Source organism: Micropterus dolomieu, linkage group LG09, assembly GCF_021292245.1.
Source record: "Micropterus dolomieu isolate WLL.071019.BEF.003 ecotype Adirondacks linkage group LG09, ASM2129224v1, whole genome shotgun sequence".
Classification (NCBI taxonomy): Eukaryota; Metazoa; Chordata; class Actinopteri; order Centrarchiformes; family Centrarchidae; genus Micropterus; species Micropterus dolomieu.
In genome coordinates, this window is record NC_060158.1 from 26,290,437 (window position 1) to 26,303,472 (window position 13,036).

At 41.4% G+C, this 13,036-nt stretch overlaps 1 protein-coding gene across 1 annotated transcript in view; it reads right to left on the reverse strand.

The window, feature by feature from the left end:
• ptprua (protein tyrosine phosphatase receptor type Ua) overlaps positions 1–13,036 on the reverse strand; it is a 203,244-nt gene that overhangs the window by 29,588 nt on the left and 160,620 nt on the right. Inside the window, exons 15-19 of the mRNA XM_046059024.1 lie at positions 12,209–12,238; positions 11,615–11,775; positions 11,101–11,288; positions 7,276–7,348; positions 5,221–5,297 (exon numbers count right to left, since the gene is read on the reverse strand). Of these exons, the coding sequence (XP_045914980.1) occupies positions 5,221–5,297; positions 7,276–7,348; positions 11,101–11,288; positions 11,615–11,775; positions 12,209–12,238 (529 nt within the window). The remainder of the gene's footprint in view (positions 1–5,220; positions 5,298–7,275; positions 7,349–11,100; positions 11,289–11,614; positions 11,776–12,208; positions 12,239–13,036) is intronic.

A 13,036-nucleotide genomic window follows, 5' to 3' on the forward strand; every position in this document is an offset into this window, starting at 1 on the left:
GCCCTCCACCAGGCTAACCCCGTGTGCTGAATGCAAAGCAGCCACGCATGATAGATACCAAAAATTAAGATTAGTGCGCCCTCTCATCACTCATTGGTAAAGTAATTCCAATTGCTGTATACGGTAAACATTTGTACAAATACTCTATAGATGCCCCGACACAAACAACAACGCCTCCCCACACGCACTGAAATACATGTATTGTACAGACACACAAATTACATTGCATAACTGTCATGCCACAGAGGGAAGTTGAGATGGATGGCCTTCGCTATGAAAGAGTGCAGAGACCCTCATTCCCATGAGCCTCAGTTGCTCTGGGCCGACCAGTTTCCTGTCTGTCACCTTGGCAACCACATTTTCCAACAGCAGGCGAGCAGAAAAACATCAAGCAATGTGAATTCACAATGGTTCGGAGAGAAAAAAAAAAAAAAAATGAAAACATGCAGAGTCGTTGGAGACGTGGAAAGCTTATCAATCCTATCAAAAAGAGAGAAAAACAACTTTCAATTTGTTTTTCTTTGACAAGTTTAGCTCACTCTAAGTACAACTTGTGACAAGTTACTCAAAATCTGGCCTTGGTGTATGCAAGTAAGTGAAAACCAGAGCTCAAATTGATCATGCATCTCAGGAATCCGGCTTTAAACATTAACAGAAACCATCCTCCATGTGAGTACTGCAGGACATTAAAGGGAGTTCTGTGGCTTCCACAAATAATTGGACTTTTGCAACACCAAGCAATTTGATTTGTGTGTTTTTATCTAGCCAAACGGTGGGATTAACAAATTAAAATTACTTTCAGCCTGCATTTGAATGTAAGCTGCATGATACTGTAAATGAAATAAGACTGAGTATGAGTATGATGAGACAGAGTATCATCACGTGTGCGTACAACAAGTTTGTTAAGCACAACTTAAGGAGAAAATACACAGTTTTTTGCCACATCTGACAACAATTTCAAAATACACAGATGATAGCTGATGCCGTTGCATTTTAGATTCCAAATTATCGCTGTTTTAGCTGCACTTCCTTGTTGCCAAATATTTGCAAGAAATTCATTTCCTGTGGAGTTATTTGGGTGGGTGGAGCAATTACTGTACCCCAAGCAAAAGCTGTCATATAAATTTTTTTATATCCACTTAATATCTTAGATGAAACATTTTATTTCAACTTAAGACTTTTACTTTTAATATGTTCACACCTGCTGCCACCAGAGACAGGATAAATTTCCTAGATTGAGAATGTATATTATTAGTTTTTTTCTCTAATCAGATTTCGTAGTGGCACGCGTATGTGTATGACTCACTTTGTGGTCAGTTAGAACCAATTTCTACTTTGACATTTAGGACCGGAGTCCCCCAGTATTTACGACAGCAACGTTCTGAACCAAAATCATGGAGGCAAAGTAAATCCATGCAGAGCTATATATACCACCTTAACAGTGTGGACGTTAGAGGGAACAGCTGTGTATTAGCTGTGTCGCACCATCTGATATTATTTAATGCAGCTCTGCTCGAGTTTGAACTGCTCCACGAAAATGTTTGTTTGAAAGGAGTTAATGGTTGAACTCTGTTAACTACTAAACTAGCTGGCTTGCTTGCCGGCAGTTAACAATTTCTCTTACTTGCTAACTGTCAGTTTAGCCAGCTAGCTTTGCTGGCTTTTGGGGCTGGCTAATGCTAGCATGTTTCTGGCTAACTAGCATGTTACTGGTCAGTTAGCTGGCCACAATACCTCACCAAGTAGCCCTGCAATAAGTCACCAAGTCACCAAACTTCCAACAACAATAACAAGTAAATGAATCTAGTGCCACAATTAGTAGTAGACTGATATGGGTTTTTCAAAACAAAGGAAAGTCACGTATTCAGAGTAGGCACAATCTAACTTAGAAGATTAAATTAGCCAGTGACGTATTGTGTATTGGAAATTTTATTAATTAATGAAATAAAAAAATACATTTATGCATTATGGTGTAGATTTCGGAATGTGACATTATTCTCGACAGTATAAAAATATATATTAAACATTAGCCAGTAACAGTTTTATATTAGATTTGCTGTCATTTAGAATGGGAGAAACAGGTTAACATATTGTATAGTCAATGGTGACTGAGGAAATTTATGGCTCAAAACTAACGTTTTCACCACCAACTGACATGCTAACACAGTTCTACAGCAGCCACACTGACAAGGCTGCCTGCAGACATTTTTTGTATATCAGCTTTATGAATGCAGGTATCGGTCAATGCCTATTATCTCAAAAATAAAGATATCGACCCGATTGATCGGCTGACCAATTAAACGATCACTGGCCACAATTACTCCTCTCTGAGATGCTTGATGAATTTGGGCAATGAGAAAAAGTCTGATCTTGGGTTTTAACTCTGTCTCTAAAATAAATCCCAAACTTCTTTGCACTGAACTTTGTATCAGTTTCTGCAGTTCACTGTCACTGAATATCTTTCCAATGCTTGTGTGTCATGGTGTCTATGAACTTTCATCTGAGTTGCTTGATCTGACCTAGTCTACTCTTCTCTGTGGCATACTATCAGGCCTTTTATAGGACATCTGGATGTTAAGCAAGAACTCCAGGTGAGCATCTGACTATGGATGAAAGAGGACAGAAAAACTGCTGCCCTCAGTTTGGCAAAAAAAATGAACTCAGGGGAAAAGATGATGGCTAAAGGCGGATAGGCTCAGCAGCTCAAAGTGGAAAAGGAAAGCAAGATCTGCTGTTGGAGGGAAGCCATGGCAGGGCTTGCAGGGACAATGAGCTGGGGCAGAGTGAAAGGAAGGAGCAGATGGAAAGAGAAGAGAAGCAAGGTACTTACTTCCCTGTTTATCCGAATCTAAGAGATGCCAAAGGTTGAAAACAAGGAGAGAGAAAGAAGGAAAGTAGGGGAACAAACAAGAGCTAGTTATTGTGATTAAAGACCAGGAAAAGAGGGTAATGAAATAGTTAGAGAGCAGCTTGCCTTGAGGACCTGGGGAGAGAATAATGTTCAAAAGCCTCAAATTCCAATGTTTCTATACTGAAGGCCAACTTTTGTTTAATATTAACCACAGTCTTTGTAATAGTAATTATTTCCTCTTAACACACTCACCTTTGGCATGCTACATTTGTTTTACATTTATTTAGATTATTCCAAGTCAAGAGGCACAGAGGGAGAAAAGAGTGCTGGGGCAGGTTTTGATCTCAGTGATTCCAGTTGTCCTTGGCATTAATAACACAGATGACGCTTCAGTAAGTTCTGTAATAAAAGAGGGCATGGTAGGGACAATGCCTTAAAAATAAAACTAGTAACTGAATTCAGTCTATGAATTGCTGAAGGTGAACGTCTGCTTCAAAAGTTGGAGTGTCTTCTGCAGCACTTGACCAGCCCAATATGCCTAGGAATTACACCCACATTCGATGATTCCGCACTTCACGATTTATGTCATGTACCCGATGTTCTGGAGTAAGGAGCAGTGTGCATTTGTGTGTTGTGAGGTGGTAAGTAAGATACTGGAGGTCAGGATGGCAGATAGGTGTGTAGCACATCACATATCTATGATTAATGTTTGCCTTTTTATGAACCATAAACATCATCTATCGCTAACACTTAACCATACCATATTTGCAATGCATTTTTAGAAAGCAAAACATTTTAAAAAACGTGAGTGTACACAAGCATGTCGTCAATGAATGTAATCTGTGGTTTTGCATGTCTAATAAATGTCTAATACTGATGTTCATGCTTGGCAAATAGATTGAGCTGACAGTTCAGTTAACTTACATGAAGAAAGATTCCGATTCACCCGGGTTTTATTTTCTAGGTTCTAGCTGTCATTTCCATCAGGTATGAAATCATTGAACTCCGGCAAACATGTTTGCTAAAACATTGCTAAAAAGCTGTAAAAACCAAAAATGAGCCGACCTAAAATACTGACTACGAACCTAACATGTAAAAATTAACGTGTGCACTGCAGGCATCCTTTCCTGAGCACCAGAGAAAGAAAAGATGACAGTGGGTGTAAATAACAGTGTCATGTTTGTGTTACATCTGTCAGCAATAGGCGGCAACAAAAGGAACAGCTAAAGATTTGACACAAAAAAGTGTCATCTACCCATGCTAAAGACAAATTATGTAAACCTGCATGTGAATGAGAGGAGAAGGCGGTGCAACTTTTCAGTTTAACCTTTAAAAAAAGCACTGTTCCATTTATTCCAACCTTGGCGTCTTCTATGAATCATCTGGAATCATTTCACTGCAGTGTTGTGAGCCAGGGGTCTTGGCATGACATGGCGGTGCTGTAGACGGCACAGTTAATGACACAAAGGCCCTTGGAGCGTTTGTCCTAATGGAGCCCTCACGGAGCACTAAAGGGGGATAATGTGGCCACACACAGCACTGTGAGCTTTGACGTTTCGCTTTAACCGGTGACTCCCACATACGCTGAGTCAGGCATCCACTACTGATCTGGCCCCTTCTGTCCACTTTACATTGCCTTTTGTTAGCAGAAACAAAGTACGTAACACAGCATTCAGACGACCATAACAACATAAATCCTGCAATGAGTGCTTCAGTAGGTAGGGCCAAAAAATGAGGCAAACCTGTTTTTTCCCTGTCACCCTCAAGTTACCCTTCCATTATGAGCGAGCAGCAGAGCTCACGCCCTGGCCTGTATTGAAGGAAAAAGTGACTGTCCTTCAGATAGTGTCGGTCCATCTAATGCAAAGCTGCTGAGATAGGATCTGGCAGGAGCGTGTACTACTGCTGGGGCTGAAGAGGCTCCCTGAGATACTCACTTGAGCCGAACTGTATGTGAGATGAAAATATCTCAAAGTAGATGAAAGGATCAGCCGTGCTATATTGGGTCCAATTGCGATGCAATGTCGCCTTACAAAAGCATTTGGGTGAGTCATGAGGCCCGGTGCTCTGAGCTTATGGGCTCTTGTAGGATCTCTGGAGTTTCGATAACATCTCGCCTCAAAGCCTGCATGTACTAGCACGCATAGATGTAATGCTATGTTGTGGGTGTAGTCACTAAATGGTTCAGTCAGGAACAGAGAGCTCCCACAACCTCAAACAGTAGGTGGAGATCAAGCACGAGTGGGTCGGCCGCAACGATAAAAGGCGACTAGTACGAGCAGTTAAGGTGGAGCTGTGGGATCAGCAAAGACAGAGATAAAGGAGTAGGAGGGGAAGGAGGAGGGAAAACAAGACTGAAGGAGACTTACATCTATGTAGTTCGCATTGACATAATCAGAGCTGGGGTCTGCAAGCAGAGAGTGGAGCTTGACTCGATGGCGATCATCTGAAATGCACAAAAAAGGATTTATGTAAAAGACACATTTACCGTATCATTCAATATATTGGCAAATAATAAATGCTTAATAAAAGATCTCAGGGTTGTTTGTCTCAACAAATTCTCATTAGATGGAGGTTAGGATGTGGAGAGTGAGATAGACAGCAAAGGTCCATGACCGGAATCCAAGCAGGGACATTATGGTTATATGGTAAGCGTCCCATCAACCAGTAAATGCTCGGATTGTTTATTAACTGTTTCAGCTGTTCCTCATCAATTTAATCATGTGCATTAGAACAGTTGTTATTAGGGATGAATGAGTACATCACTATGTGTATCTGTATCTGTACTATATAATCTAACAAATTAAATGATCTGGATCTAGATCCGTACTCGGATGGGGCGGGGCTTAACATGGATGTGGGCGGGGCTAGATATAAGTAGTTATTAAAGCCTGAAATTCATCAATCAGAAGTTGCTATATTATAGAAATCTATTGACATAGCAGCCTCAGATTTGAGCTTCAGAGCAATGTTGTACAATAGCAATAGTACTATTTTTTTTAAAGGTTCCTATATTTATAGTTTATTTTAGTCTGATGATACCTGTACTCATAAAAAGTACATTACCTGTACTGTATACTCGTTTCAACAGAGTACTCACTCAGCCTATCTAGTTTTAATCATCATTTCTGTCAATAACAATTACATTGCCTCCAAATAACTGCAGAGATCTGAGAATGCAACGACTTTGGTATAAAGTCTGACGGCCAAGAAACACAAGCAGTCAGATGATCACACAGAGCAGAGACACACCGATCCAAATATTCTCTTAATACCAACTCCTGCCGAAGTGGTTATACCGAGAACTGATCTGATACCACTGCCCTCTTTTTTAAAGTTAAAAAACACTGAAGCGCTTTTCCCAGTTCCGCTTCATAAGGTCAGTATTGGTGTCAATACCAATGCGTACTGACCTGCGCTATTGTATCGGCGCATCCCTAATTACTGACATTTGTTGGTGAGATTACTTTCAGTTTCACTCCAGATAAAGTGATCTCAGATAATAAGGTTAAGCTATTAGTTATTAACTATTGCTTGTGTTCTCAAATCTCAGCAAACACTTTGGTGAGTAGAATTCTAACCAATAGGAAGGATTGCCAAAGCTATGAAAGTAGGACCAGAGTGTTAATACTATAGAATGATCCTGCAAAGGGCAGTTGTGTCTACATTAGTGTTTCCAGGACATTTTTGCGGAGCCCACTGTCCACAGAAACACCGTCTTCTCTATCTTTTCAGTTAGCAAAACCTGTGCATCCCAGCCAACATCTGGTAAGCAGTACACAAGTACACAGCTGCGTACATTGCCCTCCATTCAACCCTCTCCTGCTCTCTGTTGTCACCTATTTTTTGTTTTTCTAACAACCAAATTCACCCCCTATGTATTCTTATTTATATGTTTGTGTGTTTTTATTGTCCGGCAACTGAATGCGTATGAAACAGCAACTGAATTGCGGCACATAAACACCCCGTTCCCAAGCTCCTGCTTAACAACTATATTGGCATTTCAAATGAACAATCACAGAGGAAGTTTGAGTAAAAAGTTCTTTTTAACGACCCTCACTGGCCCGGCTTACGTCATCGTTTTACAAAAGCTCTGTTTACCCCATACACACAGTAACGCCAATGCAACATTTTAAGATTTACACACTCTGAAGGGCCAGTCTGGAAATCGACACTAACATTTTTAATTAATCAAACCTTAATTACATTGTAACAAGTTGTTCTTTTATGTTGAATTAACAACCATTCAACTGGGAGTAAAAATAATTATTGGGTGGCTTTGGCAGACTAGTAAGACACGGCAGTTATCTTGTTAAATGGTAAGTATGAAAAGCTATTAATGTTAAGGTGTGCGGTAGCCCACAGTAAAACTGTAACTGAATCAGAGCCAAGTGATTTCTTTCGTGGTACCCCAAAGTACTTACGGCTAAGCAAGCTATCCTGCCTTCCTTTGGTCTTGTCCTTCTTTTTCGTGACGTCCCAGCCATCAAAAAAACTCTGCAAAGTAAAGTTAGAGAATTAAAAAAAAAAAAAGACAGGGGCAGATGTGTCTTTGACGCATCTTGAAACTCACAATAGAAATTTCTTTGCCAATGCAAATGTTACCCTAAGGTTGCCTGAATAACTCCACCAAGCATATTTAGCATTTAGCATCTTAAGCATTAGCATCTTGCCAAGTCATCAACAGACATCTGCCACAACATAGAGGGGACAGACTGAAGCTGAGAGATGATACCCAGCCTTGAGAAGGGAGGAGGCGGCCCACTGGAGTCATTCTCATTCTAGACATAGTGTAGAGCTTGCTGCGTGAAGAAGCCATTTCTCGATAATACCTCAGTGTTAAACTGCTAAATCTGTGACAGCTGTTTACGACACCCATCCACTAAATCTGCTGGTGCGGCGAGATGTGTCACAGAATCTAAATCAATACTATAAATTTAAGAAGAGCAGGAGGGAAAAAAAACTAACAAAAATGAACATTGAGAAGCCTGGCGCGAATCGTGTCATATTCTTTTGAATTTTAAGTCACAGCCTGATCTCCTTGCTGTATTGGTAATCACATCCAGGCTCTTGTACTGAGGCACGCTGTCTCTCATCTGCAGCCGACCAATCCCCCTGAGGGGCAAAGTGGGACCGCCCAAGACCCCGGCCGAGCCGCACAAAGCAAGCTGATCAGGAGCTTACATCTGCTTCTGCATCCTGTACAGGTAATCCTGCTTAACAAACCTGCCTTTGTCCAGAACCCTGTATTTTTGGAGCATCAATAACATTCAGTTCACCTTCAGAAAGCTTTACATTATTTATTTCTTCTCTATTAACTCACCAGCTAAATTCAATACGCTCAACGTTTAAAGTGATTTGGTTTCAAATTTCAGTATTTCTCTGTAACATTTAATATTCATCAATACATGACCAAATTCCAGCTCCTTACTGGCCTGACATATCCAATATTGGTTGCATTTACTCAAGTACAAACTTGAGGTACTTTTCATGCCCCTTTCTACTTCTACTCCACTACTTCTCAGGGGGAACTTTTTACTTCACTACATATATCTGACTGCCATGTTTTATACAAGTACAGCTGACACGATTACTAGATTGACATTGAAACTAACTGGCAACAACTTTGATGGTTTAAGATATTCTTCATGTGAAAACTTTTCACGGATGTGAAGATTTGCAGCATTTCCTTCATCCTTTCCTAATCATTTTGAGCTTTGTACTGTTGGTTAGACAAAGCAAGCATTGTCAAGGTGTCACTTTGGGTTCTGGGTAAACGTGACGGCATTTCTCACTATTTTCAGAATTTCGAAAATTGATTAATGGAGAAAATAATCATTAGTTGCACTCCAATGCAAAATAGTTAAAAATGAGCTCCCCTTCAAAAATTATAACAGTAAAATCCTGCTTTTACATTAAAGCACAGAGGGCTGCATCAGTCATGGAGGATGACCTGATGTCTGTCACTGCCTTTATTCACTGGCTCTGGTTCCAGATGTTGGTTTCCAAACACAACACATACAGTATCCTACCCACACAGAGGGCGTGACTCATTCACAACACCCCATAATGCCTTGCAACATGTCTGATCAATGACAGCAGCATGACCCTGTGGGAAATAAGGGTTATGAAGTCTGACAGCAGTGTGCACGCTGATCCCCTTCATCTTGTTTATTTCTCCAGGCGATGGGGAGCCAGACTGAGGAGTGAAAAAGCGACCCATATATTGATTTGGGGGGGGGGGGGGGGGGGGGGGGGTACTTGTCAAACCCTCAGGGATCTTAATGAATCGCTAAAAGTGCATCAGGCCTCCTGCAGGTAGATGTTCAAAAAACACTTATCACCACTGGTTGATGTGGAGGACTTCATAGTAAAGTAAAAAGAAAGTAACTTTGAAAAGCATAATTAGTCCACAGAGCACCAGAAAGTTCAGTATATCTGCATTGTCTCTGTAATGCAAATGAAGTAAAACAGCATTTTACTGCGGGCTCATGAATATTAAACACTTCATTTAAGCCTTTTCAAAGTAGACAGTAGCTGGTAGTAACACACAGACAGTGTCAGTGCACTAACTACACCTGAAAAATATCAGGAATTTCTAAATGATACCATCTGTAAAATTGATCTCACTCCTTTTTCCTTCGCAGCAGGAGACCGGGTGGTCTAGGTGTTACAAAAAGCATCCTGTAAATAAAAACCTCACAGGTTTGGGCCTCTTAGCTGTCCGTACTGTCTGTACTGTGCATCTCTCACTTTCACGAGAACATGAAAGAAAGTATCAGTGCCTCTGTTCTTATTATGGTCTTACAACTTCTTACTTTACTTGCCTACCAGACAACACACCAAAAAATTATTGTAGCCATTTTAACAGAAACTCTGAAACATCCTGCTTTTGAAAAGACAATGGAAATCCAAGTAAGAAGGCCACGGCTTCTTCATTTCTTGCAATGATAAAGGGCTGCATGTGGACACTTAAACATTACACGCCAAACTCTGGGAATTAATGTGCTGCTATACCAGCCTCCACTCTTCTAGTTTCAGGCTTTCCACCAGAGTTTGGAAGCACAGGTCCAACACTGATGTTGGGTGATAAGTTCTGGCTCGCAGGGCTTTCCAGTTCATTCCGAAGGTGTTGGATAGGGCAGAGATGTGCAGCCTGTATTCAAAACATTGTCCCAGAGACTGACGTGTCACCCAGTGCATCATTCAGGTAATAGGGGAGACTGTTCAACAAAAAACATGTAAATGTAAAAAAAAGTAATGAATAGAAGTAATGTATGTGAGCACCTGTGAACTAAATAACATCATACAAGAGTCAATAATAATTCAACGATCATTTATCGATTGCTTTAGTTTAATTGTTTTTACTAATGTGTACCATGGCTGCACCACACATAAATACGGTAAAACATAATAACAATGGACCAAAAAACGTTTGTGGAAAACGTCCTTTTCTGCAGATTCTGCAGAAGTGCCAGCAGCAATTCCCATTTGAAGTGAATGCAGCATTAAATCACTTTTGTGCAATTGTCAAATTCAAGTATAAAAAACCAACACAGTGCTGAATGTGCATGTCGTGTGTATAAGCTTTATTCTAAACTATTGTCTAAAATTAAATGATGTCACCGGAAATGTGCTCCCAATGTAAATATAGAAAGATTTCAGTAGTTTCTCCCTCTTCGCTTCCTGTTCCACTACATCAACAGAAAACAGGAGTTGACTTACAACTGCTTGCACCTAAGTAAATTTTATAGTGACACCCATTTAATAACACGTCCTCCAGATTAAATGACAAAATACACCCTTTTCCCAACCACTCCAGAACGACACATAGAAGCCTCTTCCCCTCTGACAGCCCTATCAGCAGGACGACATCATTGTCACTTGAACTTAAACATCCGTCGCTATGGGGCACTTGCTGAAATGACTGACGATGTCGTTTTCCTTGGGAGCACGGTCTCCATTTTTATTTTGCTATGTTATAGCCTAACTCCCACACTACTTTCAAAATAATATGTTTAAGCTTACACATGCAGTATTAACCGCGAAAGCCCGCTGGGCTCTGCGCAGGCAAGTCAGGTCCCTCCGCAGCAAACTGAGGAAACCTTTTTTTTTGACCTGGCATTGTGCAAACTGTTGCCACAAAGAGGGAAGCACAATATCAGTATTTGTTGTAGCATGATTTCCCTTAATTGGAACTCAGGGGGCTCAGCTCGCCTATAGTGTGTGTCTCTTTCTTCACGTCTTACCTCATATTCTTGTTTGAAGCCGTATCCCTCTGCTGTCTTCATCTGGTTGATGTGCTGGAGGAGGTCAGCCACCCTTACTGCAGGGTGGAGCTGACCCGTGTGATAAGGCGAGCTCTTCCTCCGACAGTGACGGTGGGGCGAGCCTCCCAATAAGCTGCTGGACTCGTTGACGGAGCTTCGTTGCTCATCTGGGAACATGGACACATACAGTTCAAGGCATACCGCTGACATTATGCATGACACGGTTCTTTTTAAAAATTTTTTCATTCATGTAAACTCAGCTGAAAAGTCTAGGAGGCAGCTCAAGGACAAAAAGGCCTGACTGACTGGCACAGCAGAATATTCAAACAGACAAGAGACTTGCAGGAGAGTTCTCTGTTGAGAACACCTTATGGTCTGGCAGAACAGATCGGATACATGCTCGAAAATAAACATGGCTGAAGGTCGGGAAGGAGGGAGCTTCCTCTCTCTAGACACTTTCTCAAGAGTACCCATATGTTCCTCGCTGTCTTACTTCGAGCGTTGCAGCCGTGGGCATCCATGAAAGAGTGGGCCATCCTCTCATCTTGCTGGAGAGTGCTCTGCTCTGTCATGCTGCAGTCTAAAGAGCTCAGCTTCCGACTCTTCTCCTGCCTGTAGGACATGGCTGCCTTGTTTATGGCCACCTTCTTCCTACTGTAGAGATGCAGAGAGAGTGCAGAAGGATAGGGGGTGGGGTGGGGGGGAGCAATAATAGACAGAGGACAGCAGAGAAGGGGCAGAATAAGAGAAAGGCAAGCAAAGAGATAAGGAAGAAAGGAAAGGAGGGTGGGTGAGGAGATGAGAAATTGGACTGTGGGGGAAACATAAGGGCTACGAGATTGAAACTGCACGAGGGGGAAAGTGCGATTTGGTGATAGCAAGAGAGTGTTGGGGTGGCGGTGGGGTTGTGGTGGAGGTGGAGGGGCGAAAGGAGAAGGAGGAGGAGGGAAGGGGAGTCTATACTGGAGGATGGCGTGGAGATAGCAATGCTGATTTCCACTCTAGTAACCCTGGGGCTACGAAGGGCAAGCAAGGGGAAGATGGCGTCAGGGTGTCAGGCTGGAAGGTGGAGAAAGGAGTAACTTACGGGTAGTAAGGGTAAGAATAGAAGTCCCTTCTGATTAGCATGAAGGAGGAGGAAAGGAGAGAGACAGAGAGTGAGGAGAAACAAAAAGAGAGGTGACTATGGTTTACCAAGATGGCCATCAGAAAGATAAATGAAGATGCTCAGTGTGTTTGGAATGTTCCAAGCAAGCAATCATGAAGCAGGATCAAAGCAAAAAGAATGAAGAAAGCGCCTGCTGCACACCAAAACTCAAGGTTTTATGTTTTATGTTTTCTACCTCAGGTTATATTTGCACTTATGTTGCTGTATTTTGGTTGTTATTGTCATTTCTTATCCTCCCACAGCTTTGGGCCCATTTCCAACTGATTTTACTCTCAATTCAATGCTTAATAACGTCTCATGTAAACATCACAGAACCATGACCACAGGCGTAAGTTGAAGACATTTGTACCATCAATTGTACAAATAAAAACGCATTGTAGTAAACCTACTTAAATATGAATTATATATATAAGTTATTTTCTGGTTCCTGCACTTCTCGTCCACAAGTGTAACAAACTTCAGGTTGATGTCTAAGCACTAACATTTTGCAGGGCAATCAGTGAGCAGTGTACCTGGGCGTCCTTTTGTATAGTAAACCTTCAACCAATAATATGAAGCGGTATTGTGACTTTGTTTGTCTGGGTGACCTTACAACTCTTTACATCTACTTAGGGTAGGCCTATTTTTGATTTCTGAAATGTACAGTTGTATGTTTGGCAGTGTGGAATTCACATTTTCTTTCCAAGGTTCACAGTGGATTACACTTTTATCTTTGGATGATTATAAACTCTAACTGTGAAAGAACCA